The 13,046-nt window shown below is 41.9% G+C and overlaps 1 protein-coding gene across 1 annotated transcript in view; it reads left to right on the forward strand.

The window, feature by feature from the left end:
- The window catches only part of lztr1 (leucine zipper like post translational regulator 1), a 43,949-nt gene extending 31,175 nt beyond the window's left edge, over positions 1-12,774 (forward strand). The window contains exons 16-20 of the mRNA XM_060907429.1: positions 683-809; positions 972-1,121; positions 1,444-1,549; positions 10,732-10,812; positions 11,129-12,774. Coding sequence (XP_060763412.1) covers positions 683-809; positions 972-1,121; positions 1,444-1,549; positions 10,732-10,812; positions 11,129-11,245 — 581 coding nt within the window. The 3' untranslated portion in view covers positions 11,246-12,774. The remainder of the gene's footprint in view (positions 1-682; positions 810-971; positions 1,122-1,443; positions 1,550-10,731; positions 10,813-11,128) is intronic.
- Positions 12,775-13,046: the final 272 nt, after the last annotated feature.

Raw genomic sequence — 13,046 nt, forward strand, 5'->3', positions numbered from 1 at the left:
GTGTTGCTTTTATTAGATGTTTTGTTGCTTTTGTTAGATGTTGAGTTAGATGTTATTATGTTAGATGTTGCTTTTGTTAGATGTTATGTTGCTTTTGTTAGATGTTACTTTTGCTAGATGTTATTATGTTAGATGTTATGTTGCTTTTGTCAGATGTTATGAAGTTAGATGTTACTTTTAGATGTTATGATGTTAGGTGTTATGTTAGATGTTGCTTTTGATAGATGTTATGTTGCTTTTGTTAGATGTTATGATGTTAGATGTTATGTTGCTTTTGTCAGATGTTATGATAGATGTTGCTTTTGTTAGATGTTACTTTTGCTAGATGTTATGATGTTAGATGTTATGTTGCTTTTGCTAGATGTTATTATGTTAGATATTATGTTGCTTTTGTCAGATGTTATGAAGTTAGATGTTATGATGTTAGATGTTACTTTTGATAGATGTTATGTTGCTTTTGTTAGACGTTACTTTTGCTAGATGTTATGATGTTAGATGTTATGTTGCTTTTGTCAGATGTTATGTTAGATGTTCTGTTGCTTTTGTTAGATGTTTGAGTTAGATGTGATGCTGATTTTGTTAGATGTTATGATGTTAGATGTTATGATGTTATTTTTGTCAGATGTTATTTTTTCTTTTCGCAGTTGTGATTTTGTTTTTTCTTTGGTGGTTTGTCATACAGGTACATCGCTGGTGCAAGACATGAAGGCTTATCTGGAAGGGGCGGGGCTGGAATTCTGTGACATCATCCTGCTGTTGGACGGTCATCCTCGGCCAGCGCACAAAGCCATTCTGGCAGCTCGCTCCAGGTGAACTTTTGTCACTCCGGCCACAAAGTCTCAACTCTGGAAAGATCTGTGCATCTTCATGTTCTTTTCCCCCACAGCCCTGCTGAACTCTCAATAGATCACAAGCTGCTGATTTATTACTTTTGTAGTCAGTCATTTCACTCCATCCCTTTTTGCTGCTAGCTATTTTGAAGCGATGTTCCGCTCGTTCATGCCCGAGGACGGACAGGTGAACATCTCCATCGGAGAAATGGTGCCGAGCAAACAGGCCTTCGAGTCCATGCTGCGCTACATTTACTACGGAGACGTCAACATGCCTCCAGAGGACTCGCTGTATCCTTTTCAACGTTGCCAAAATCTCATAACACTAAACACTGTTATAGAAAAACAATCAGCTTTGAGGTGGTAACTCGTAAGTAACCCGGCTTTGTGTCGTGCCGCCGTTGATTTATTTTCCTATAACGACACACCCTCGAGTGTTTTATTCCTTCCTTAAGCAGTTTAACACAACGTGTATAACAAAGTGCGGCGAATACATGAATGATGTTTTGGGGTTGAGATTATACACCGTGTTATGGTTGTATTGGTGTGTTTTTCTTCCTGTTGCCTGAGGTACTAAACATTTCCCCATCTTTCATCCTTAACCCGAGGACAGGTACTTGTTTGCAGCTCCGTATTATTACGGTTTCTCAAACAACAGGTTGCAGGCTTACTGCAAGCAGAACCTGGAGATGAACGTTACTGTGGAGAACGTCCTGCAGGTAAGACCTCAGTGGATTGCTTGCCAACCTGCTAAAAATACCAGGAGCTCGGACGGAGACTGGGAACATACTGCATTTCTGTACATACAGCTGCGTGCACAAGATGAACAGCAATCACAGTAAAGTGTGCCTTTACTACACACGCATGAAAACTAGATAGTAATAGGACACGATCGTTTGCAGCCTCAAACTGAATGTGTTTCGGATATTTTATTTATGAGTTATAATCCTCAAACACGTATTTTGACGTTACTTTCTCAGCTATAACAAGGGTGAGTGATAGAACCGAAACATTATCTCATGATTTATATTTTTGAAGACGTTTCTTACTGTATTTAGACATCTGAGAATTACAAACCATGCATTCGAGCTACACAGTGATGAAATAACCCTGAGCGCCTTCGTGTTTGGCGTTTATTCGCAACAAGTTAGCTGGTTCACTATGATACCTGATGTATAGTTACCTCCTTGAAACAACAAACTGTAAGTGAATACGTGTGTGTTGATTCATCGGAAGCTAAGGAATCACTTCACGCTAGACGATTTTGAGCCTTCAGGGAATACGAAAGAGCTACTTTGACAACCAGGAGGGTGTGGCTTCCATCCCTGGAAAGTTTTGTCGGGTTGAAAATCGCCGTGGGTCAAGTGCCGGATGAATTCATCCGTCGCAAACGTGAAGGCATCCTCGAGGCGTACGTGGGCTACCAGGGGTTACCGTAGTGTTCCGTCACAACCATCGAGCTTAAAATGTTCACGGAACAACATTCAGAAAATGAAAAGTTTGCCTGGGGGCGGGGCTTATTTCGTCTCGCCGTACTGCAGCTGTGAAAACCGTACACCCTGCCGTCATTGCCGTAAGACCATAGGTCGTCGGTTTTACCGGCGTCTTCCATCGCTACCGTCACAGCGACCGTAGCTTCATTTACATATTTACTCCGCCCACGTTTTTGCAACCGATCACCTCTAAAATCTACCACTGATCAACCAGCTGTGTCTGACGTTAGTGTAACTCATTTAAAGGTAAGACTTTATTTACTGTTGATGCCAGGGCCGCTGACAGCTTTGGCTGGGCCCGGGACAAAATGCTCTGAATGGGCCCCCCCCCATACCTGTCAACTTTGAGGTTTGAAAAAAAGGGATATTTCCCAGATTTTTAACTCAAAATAAGGGAAAATTTCGGAAAGTCATACCCTTCACCAAAAGTGGGTGTGTAGTTGAATGGGGGGCAATTTTCTATCTAGTATTTGTGATTTCCTGTACTCTGGTGCATGTTGGTGATAGCCAAGACCCAAACTCAATATGCTTATGGTTTATAGAGTGCATTTGTGAATAAACTATACATTTATTTTTATTTGCTTTCAGTGGTACCAGTTATTTCCCAAATTAAGGGCTAAAATACGTATCTTATGTTAAAATAAGAAAGGTCATTATATAACCAGTCAATAAATTCAATTCCATTGCAATGTATTATGGTTTTACCATAATCATGGCCTCGGAACGATAGATAGATAGATAGATAGATAGATAGATAGATAGATAGATAGATAGATAGATAGTAATATAAAATATTAATCCAAGAGTGATTTAAAATGGGTAAGTTTCAGATAGAAAATAAAATAGACAATGAGTGGATAAAACAGTTAATACACCAATTAGTTTACACTAGGCTATTTATGAGGTCTTAGCCAGGACATACTTAATGTAAACATGTGTAGCTTACCTTTGATTATTTGGGAGGCTTTCGTTTTCCCCATGGAAAATTTCTTTGCGATGGAAGAGTCTGGGAACATTCCAGCCACGCACTTGTTGAAATCATCAAAGAAAGAGAGGCTAATGTTTTTCTTAGCTATTAGCATCGCCATCTTCACCTCAGACCTAATCAGTGTTGCCAGATACTGCTGACGTTTTCCAGCCCAAAATATGTTCAAAACCCGCCAAAATGCACTTGAAACCGCCCAACTTGGGCGGGAAACCGCCCAATCTGGCAACACTGGACCTAATCACTTGCTCAGCCTCGCCTCCGGACGTAGTTATGTAATTACTGATGCCTGAGAGGGCGGGGACGTGAATTCATGGCCCGACTTCCTGCTGTAAACTCCTGTCAGAGGCGCGTCATGAATTCTGGACCTACCGACTTTTTTATATTGTGAAAATACAGGACTTTTATATAATGTCAAAATACGGGATATTTTCGGGAAAATTAAAAAAACGGGAAGACAGCGGGAAATAAGTCAAAATAAGGGATTTCCCGGGAAAAACGGGAGGGTTGACAGGTATGCCCCCCCCCCGGGCCAACCCACACATACACCCACCTCTCTTATCCCAGTCTCTACTCACTCCAACCCTTAAATGACAGGTATTCAAAAAGGTATTCAAAAAGGTATTCCTGAACTCGTGGATAGTCTACTATAATCACGCGATTGGGGTGCTCTTGAAGGAGCAGCGATGGACGGGGGATTTCGGGCAGGGCTGGGGGCGAACATAGTATACTGTGCGTGCATACTGTCCAGTGTGAAAAGCAAAGAAGAACACACCGCTCGAGAAACGGCGGGATACAATTGCGGGCTAATGTGAATATTCTTAGCTTCAATCAGATATATGAAACACAATGTTATTAAGCCATTGTGGTTATGAAATGATTCAATGCCCTGTGCGTTTGATATGGTGTTCAGTGTGACTTGCTCTCCCCTCGTTTGTAACATGAATTGCGTGCCGCGCTTGCCTTGGTTGGGGTTATTTTACGGGGCTGGAAAAAGTTGGCTGTGTCTTACCTGGCTCAGCTGCCCCACTGCCTTTGCTAGTACCTGCTGCATCATCCGAATCTTTTTTAAAATATTTATGCAGTGAGCCCCTGAGTCTCTTGGTTTCTTCCTCTCTTTTTCTCTTTTCTTTTCTTTTCTGTGCTCCTGACTTGTGCATGTCGGCAAATGGCACGCACGCTAATTGTCGAAGCGCTATGATCGAACGATGTCGTTTTTTTCCCCTTAATCAAAGAGTCAGACCAAACCATTTTTGCATTAGGGGTGGTAGGGGGTTACTGACGCCTTTTTCAAAGACAATAAAGGCAAAAGATCTAGAAATCATTTATTGAATGCAAATATAGCACATTTCTCCCCCAAATCAACACATTTTGAAATGAAATAAAATAATTTAATCGCAACTTCATGAGAGCCCAGTTCTGGGCCCTCCCCATTCCTGGGCCTGGGACAACATACCCGTTTGTCCCCCCCTGTCGGCGGGCCTGGTTGATGCTGTGAGCAGTCATGATTCGGTTCACTAGTAAACTGCTGGGAAAATAGTAGCTGTTTAAAAGTATCAAACATGCCAAAAAAATCTGACCTTGATTTGATCAGGGTTTGTGATTTATTCTCAGAAAAGTGTATTGAGAGAGAATTTATCGCGATATCGAGATTATAAACTACTTAGCGCGTGGTTTTTACGGGAAAATATCAGATCAAGGTCTGTACGAAAAGACCCAAGTCTGATATTTTCCCGTAAAGACCCAGCAAGCGAGGTTAATCAAGAGTTTATTATATGGCTTTTTTTTTTTTAATTTCTAAGATTAAAATAGACAGTCATTATAATGAGGCATGACGCTGTTTTCGGTCATGTCATATTTGTAACGTAGTCGAGGCACGCGTGCAGAATAAACAGCTGGCGGTTTCTGAATGCTCTTCATTGCTCATTTCTTGAATAACTCAGTGACTCTTGTCTTTTGTGTTTCGGCCATTTTTGATTTCCAGTTAATCTTTTGTTTGTCGTTTTGCTTTTTGTTTTTTTTGCAACATTGAAAGCTGGCGCCTTGGAAAGAAGGTCTGTAATCACCCACGAGCATTATGGAAAAATTCTGCCTGCCAAGGAACCAATCAGAGCGCACGATTTTACCGGAAGTAGCTCGTGCCATATAATAAATCCTTATATTGCCCAATTTTCTGGTTAAACTTAGTGGATGTATTGCCTTATTGTAATGCTTTAAAAGGAATAGTAACGACCAAAATTAATTAATAAAGCGAGGGTGGGGATAATGTAAATTATTTATTTTATTATCAAGCACAAAACTATCAATAAATCACGGTGTCTGGATCCTGGAAAAAGGCAGCCTTGCCTCAGGGCTAATCTCGCATGACGTCACATGTGGAACCCCGGTTATCTGGGTCATTTCCGTTCATCTGATTCCGTGCTTGTTTACTCACCGAGATTAGATATTGTTGTTGGAATCTTACAAAAATAACGTGAAAGTGCTGCGTTGTGTTTGGATGTTCAAATCCATATACAACAGGACATTCAGTTCACGAATTTCTCATCTCATCTCATTATCTCTAGCTGCTTTATCCTGTTCTACAGGGTCGCAGGCAAGCTGGAGCCTATCCCAGCTGACTACGGGCGAAAGGCGGGGTACACCCTGGACAAGTCGCCAGGTCATCACAGGGCTGACACATAGACACAGACAACCATTCACACTCACATTCACACCTACGGTCAATTTAGAGTCACCAGTTAACCTAACCTGCATGTCTTTGGACTGTGGGGGAAACCGGAGCACCCGGAGGAAACCCACACGGACACGGGGAGAACATGCAAACCCCGCACAGAAAGGCCCTCGCCGGCCACGGGGCTCGAACCCGGACCTTCTTGTTGTGAGGCGACAGCACTAACCACTACACCACCGTGCCGCCCAGTTCACGAATTTCTGAGAAAAAAAGCACAAATCTAAAGCGATAGTGGGTGAGGTTTGTGCAAACGAAGCAGGCAGATTTTGTGTCACCTACTAATAATAAATCTGATTCGTCAAGTATTCGTCACCATCAGAACAACCACATGGGAATTAGTGGAGCAAAAAAGAAACCCATTTATTTAATAAACTAGCAGGTTACCTGGTGTTGCCCGGGTTTTGCAAAATTCTAGGTTGCCCCCAGACTTTCATGTCAAATTTGGTGAAGATCCGTCAAGAAATGGTGATGTTAACCCAAGACAAATGAAAATCCAAACATCCACCTCTCAGGGGCCCACCGGGGACCCCCTGGGGCCCAAATATGGAATTTCTGAGTTCTGCCAAATTCTGGCTATCTCCTGTACCTACTTGCCAAAATTGGTGAAAATCCGTCGAGAAATGGTGACGTTGGCTCAAGACAAACAAACAAACTTTGCCGCTTATTATATACGGTAGATGACATTTGAGCTGACATTTGGACAGTTTGTCGATTCCCCTATTATCGCCCACTTCATATTTTCTTTCAGTAATTACGCTGAATAAGTGTACGTTTTAAAGATTATACAGTGGGGCAAAAAAGTATTTAGTCAGCCACCAATTGTGCAAGTTCTCCCACTTAAAAAGATGAGAGAGGCCTGTAATTTTCATCATAGGTACACTTCAACTATGAGAGACAGAATGGGGGGAAAGAATCCAGGAAATCACATTGTAGGATTTTTAATGAATTAATTGGTAAATTCCTCTGTAAAATAAGTATTTGGTCACCTACAAACAAGCAAGATTTCTGGCTCTCACAGACCTGTAACTTCTTCTTTAAGAGGCTCCTCTGTCCTCCACTTGTTACCTGTACTAATGGCACCTGTTTGAACTCATTATCAGTATAAAAGACACCTGTCCACAACCTCAAACAGTCACACTCCAAACTCCACTATGGCCAAGGCCAAAGAGCTGTCAAAGGACACCAGAAACAAAATTGTAGACCTGCACCAGGCTGGGAAGACTGAATCTGCAATAGGTAAGCAGCTTGGTGTGAAGAAATCAACTGTGGGAGCAATTATTAGAAAATGGAAGACATACAAAACCACTGATAATCTCCCTCGATCTCACCCCGTGGGGTCAAAATAATCACAAGAACGGTGAGCAAAAATCCCAGAACCACATGGGGGGACCTAGTAAATGACCTGCAGAGAGCTGGGACCAAAGTAACAAAGGCTACCATCAGTAACACACTACGCCGCCAGGGACTCAAATCCTGCAGTGCCAGACGTGTCCCCCTGCTTAAGCCAGTACATGTCCAGGCCCGTCTGAAGTTTGCTAGAGAGCATTTGGATGATCCAGAAGAGGATTGGGAGAATGCCATATGGTCAGATGAAACCAAAATAGAACTTTTTGGTAAAAACTCAACTTGTCGTGTTTGGAGGAGAAAGAATGCTGAGTTGCATCCAAAGAACACCATACCTACTGTGAAGCATGGGGGTGGAAACATCATGCTTTGGGGCTGTTTTTCTGCAAAGGGACCAGGACGACTGATCCGTGTAAAGGAAAGAATGAATGGGGCCATGTATCGTGAGATTTTGAGTGAAAACCTCCTTCCATCAGCAAGGGCATTGAAGATGAAACGTGGCTGGGTCTTTCAGCATGACAGTGATCCCAAACACACCGCCCGGGCAACGAAGGAGTGGCTTCGTAAGAAGCATTTCAAGGTCCTGGAGTGGCCTAGCCAGTCTCCAGATCTCAACCCCATAGAAAATCTTTGGAGGGAGATGAAAGTCCGTGTTGCCCAGCGACAGCCCCAAAACATCACTGCTCTAGAGGAGATCTGCATGGAGGAATGGGCCAAAATACCAGCAACAGTGTGTGAAAACCTTGTGAAGACTTACAGAAAACGTTTGGCCTCTGTCATTGCCAACAAAGGGTATATAACAAAGTATTGAGATGAACTTTTGTTATTGACCAAATACTTATTTTCCACCATAATTTGCAAATAAATTCTTTAAAAATCAGACAATGTGGTTTTCTGGATTTTTTTTCTCATTTTGTCTCTCATAGTTGAGGTATACCTATGATGAAAATTACAGGCCTCTCTCATCTTTTTAAGTGGGAGAACTTGCACAGTTGGTGACTGACTAAATACTTTTTTGCCCCACTGTATTTCTGCATTTACTGAGGTACATGTAAATATTTTCCCTGTATTTTGCAGCGGCCAGATTTGAATAAAAATCCACAAACCAATCTGTGTTTCCAGTTCTCTCTGGCTGGTGGTGCGCTATCGGCGCTGAGCGGGACTGTCGTGAACTGGCAGTTTCTCGTCTTGGGGGCTCGAAAAGATAATCATTTACTCTGGAATATAATTGATAATCATCTGCCCCTTCATCCGACATACAAGAATCCCGATCACTGTCAGAATTCTCTCCACATCGTGATTCCGTATCGAGACTGGTCTAACCACTGCTGTACACGGGAACGAAACCGATACCTGAATTGTTACACGTGTGACGTCATCAAAGGTGGAAAGTAACGAAGTACATTTATTTGAGTACTGGACTTAAGTACCGTACACTTTTTGAGTATCTGTACTTTACTTGAGTATTATTTTTGTTGGAAACTTATGACTTCTACATTTGAAAGGCAAATATCGTACTTTTCACTCCACTACATTTCTATCAAGGTCCTCGTTACTGTGAAGCAGCTTTGAAAGTGGATGTTTTTTGTTTTCTTTTCTAAAACGTGATTGGTTTCTTCACAGGTGACACTGAGACAGCCTATCAGTAATCGCTAGGGTCGCGTCACGTCCGTAGACTATAAAATCAAGATCACTTTCTCAGCAGCATTATTTGAACACGATCAGTTGATGGCAGAATGCAAGGAGGCGGTTCTTCTGGAGAAACATGGCTATACCTAGAACCCATGTTTCAGTTTTCAGGAAGGATTAAACATTCGTTTGTTTTGTTTGCCAAAAACGAACCACATGACGGCCTACAAAAACTCTCCGTCCAATACGCGGAAGCATATTGAGGTATATAAACATTTTATTCCAAGAGAAAGCTTGCAACGAAGTAGTCTGTGCTTTTAGAGCTAGCGATAATGTTGCAATAGCTATGCAGTCTGGTTAGTCAAATGACTTTCTATGGATTTGCCCACCAAGTTGCCGTAGCCTTGTCCATGACTAACGTTTACATATAGCTAGTTAACTTGGACACTGTGAGTTAGCATGTAAAAACGGAGTTACGCTAACATGAATAACGTTAACTTTAGCATAATCTTGCCAAATAAACAAAATGTCGAAATCTTTCTTTTCTAGTAACGTTAGCTACCCAATATGATTTCAAGTTTGCTAGCGTGTCCGGTGGAGCTTCAGCTCTACAGGTTCTACAAACTAGTCAGAAAATCCAGTCGGTTGCTTCAGAAGCATTAGGTTTTGGAAGCGTTGTGGCAATAATACAACGATGCGTTGACAGAATACGTACTTTTAATACTTAAGTATTTTTAAAAGCAAGTACTTTAACTTAAGTAAAAATTTGACTGGGGCGGCACGGTGGTGTAGTGGTTAGCACTGTCACCTCACAGCAAGAAGGTCCGGGTTCGAGCCCCGTGGCCGGCGAGGGCCTTTCTGTGCGGAGTTTGCATGTTCTCCCCGTGTCCGCGTAGGTTTCCTCCGGGTGCTCCGGTTTCCCCCACAGTCCAAAGACATGCAGGTTAGGTTAACTGGTGACTCTAGATTGACCGTAGGTGTGAATGTGAGTGTGAATGGTTGTCTGTGTCTATGTGTCAGCCCTGTGATGACCTGGCGACTTGTCCAGGGTGTACCCCGCCTTTCGCCCATAGTCAGCTGGGATAGGCTCCAGCTCGCCTGCGACCCTGCAGAACAGGATAAAACGGCTAGAGATAATGAGATGAGATGAGATGAAAAATTTGACTGTACAACTTGTATCGGAGTAACATTTAACCAGTGGGATCTGTACTTTGACTTAAGTAATAAACTTGGGTACTTTGTCTACCTCTGGACGTCACGTACCCCTTCGGGATCTTCCAGATGAATCTCGGTAGATTCCGTGAAAATCGGCTGATCTTATTGATTTTCCATCAATTTCGAAAACACATGGTCCATCAACATAATGATTTGTTTTGTAGAAGGAAAAAAGTGGGGTTTAGGGACTTTAAATATTGGTGTAAAATCTCACATCTAGTCCTTGATGTACATGTCGAAGCTTCATGGAGATGAAGAACACGAGAGGGTGCGTTCTTTCGACTTTTTACACTAATTTCACGAGCGAGAGAGAGAGAGCGAGAAGAAAAAAAAACAGAGGCTGGTAAAAGAATGACTGACTGCAAACTAATGTATTTTAATGGATATTGTATATTAACTGTAAATGTAAACGGATCGAAAATTACACCATGTTTTTCTTTAGTTAGTTAATTAAATGACAGACCAAGGAAATTTTCTCTGGTTTTTTTTTTTTATTATTTTCAGATCCTCGAGGCAGCGGATAAGACTCAGGCTCTGGACATGAAGAAGCATTGTCTGCATATTATAGTGCACCAGTTTATCAAGGTGGGTGTACTGCTGAGCGGCGCACTGCGGCTGTGCTGGTTACCTGACCACGGCTAAAGCCTTCTTCATCTCGCTGCCGTCTGAACGTTCCGATCTGCATCTAAATCAGATTAGCGTGGTCATTAGCGCTCGACACAATCCAGTGTTTGCATGGAGCATGAAAGTACCAAACACTAGCGCAGTATTTTATTTTATTTTTTATTTATTATTATTATTTTTTAAAATTCTGCTCAGTTTTGTTTGCTTGTTTTTGGCTTGTGTTGTTTCGTTTACTGTCGGTTTATTCGTTTTTTGCTCTGCTCTCCTTCCCCTAAAGGTGTCCAAGCTCCCCAACCTGCGATCGCTCAGCCAGCCGCTGCTGTTGGACATCATAGAGTCTCTGGCATCACACATATCAGATAAACAGTGTGCCGAGATGAGCTCCGATATATAGGCATGTCTCCTGGTCTCGTCTCTTCTCTTCTCACCTGTTTGTTTATTCATCTCATGCAGTGTCTCTGCCGTGCCCCCCCCCGTCCCTTTTCTCCACGCTTGTTCTTCCTACAGCCTGCTTCTCTTTCCTCTAACAACTGAATCTGTGGACATTTCTGTGCATGGTTTACTTCCTGACAGATATACACTAACACGTTCATTTTCTAATATACGAAGTGGTTTATTTAAAGTACCTCTGAACATGTCACCTGAATCCGTTTACGTAGGATTATAAAATCGTCCTACGATAAATGATTCCCGAATTTATGAATATGCAAATCAGAAAGGCTTTCTCATGACCTGCTGCTGTAAGTAGAACGTAATCGTCGGCAAATAACCGTGGTACAAGTGGAATAGAACGCTGTATGACCAAAAGTATGTGAACGCTTGACTATCACACCCATATGTGGTTCTTTCTCAAACCGTCCCACAAAGTTTGAAGCACGCGGTTGTATACTTTGTACGCTGGAACATTTAAGATTTCCCTTCGATGGGATGAAAAGGCCCCAGACGTGTTTCAACACGACAGTGCTCCTGCGCACAAAGCAAGCTCCGTGAAAACTTTCAAATCTGGTGTGGAAAAATTCAAGCGTCCTGTATAAAGCCCTTACTGAACTCGACCCCACTGAACACTTTTAAGATGAACTGGGACGAAGGTTATGTGCTCATCATGTCGATCAGTGCCTGATCTCGCTAATGCTCTTGTGGCTGAACGAACGCACATCCCACCCCCCAGCCACGCCCCAAAATCTAGGGGAAAGCCTACCGTGAAGAATGAAAGTTATTATAGCTAATCAGTGGGACTAAATCTGGAATGGGATGTTCAACAAGCACATATGGGTATGATGGGCAGGTGTTCCGATACTTTTGACTTTCAGCGTAGTTTGTAAATGTTGTCTGTACATGACTGTGTCTTTCAACTCGCTAGTAAATTTCTGTCATTTAATGATTTGCATATCAGACGTGATCGGTCCAGAGGCTATTTTCTGACATCACAATCTGAGCGAGTCTTTTATCTCGTTCTGTTTATAACACTTGAAGCAAATCGGTTATGTTTTTAAGTTCAGGGGTACTTTAAAATGATTCTTGACATTGTAATGTAAACGAAAACATGTATCTTAACATAATGGCAATTATGTGACCTATTATTATTATTATAACCAACACCTGTTAAGTATCATTAACGTCTCTTTACACTGGTGCCGTTATTAATCAATCCCCTTAAGTGCTTTGAATCTCTGAATGTTTTCTACACTGCACTGTAAATATTATATACTGAGATTTATTTATTCCTAAACCGTTCCATTTATTTTTTTGACCTCTTTATTGTTCGTTCTAAATGCTTCTGCTTGCAGTTGAATGACTGTAACCTAAATAAATGTACAGCTTCATATTTCTGGTACTGTACGATTTCTATATTAACTGCAGAGACCTTAAGTGGACTTACTGTATCTATATTACGTCTTCCTTAATAAAATTTCAAAAGTTTGATTTGGGTGTATACTGGTTTACCTCTGTCCGTCCGTATCTCCATCTGTCCTTTTTCTCAGCGACCACAAATCATAGCCACTTGGTACCGAGCTTCAGCTTGGGGTTCTATACCATGTATACCGTTTTCAGGTCTGTCGCACATCGACTTCCTGTTTACTGACGGAATCTATTTACGAAACATATAGCGTGAATTTACAAAATTTTCATAAAATTTTTCTCAGCAACCACAAATCACAACTGCTTGATATTTGGTACCGAGCTTCAGCTTGGGG

Source organism: Neoarius graeffei, chromosome 24, assembly GCF_027579695.1.
Source record: "Neoarius graeffei isolate fNeoGra1 chromosome 24, fNeoGra1.pri, whole genome shotgun sequence".
Taxonomy (NCBI): domain Eukaryota; kingdom Metazoa; phylum Chordata; class Actinopteri; order Siluriformes; family Ariidae; genus Neoarius; species Neoarius graeffei.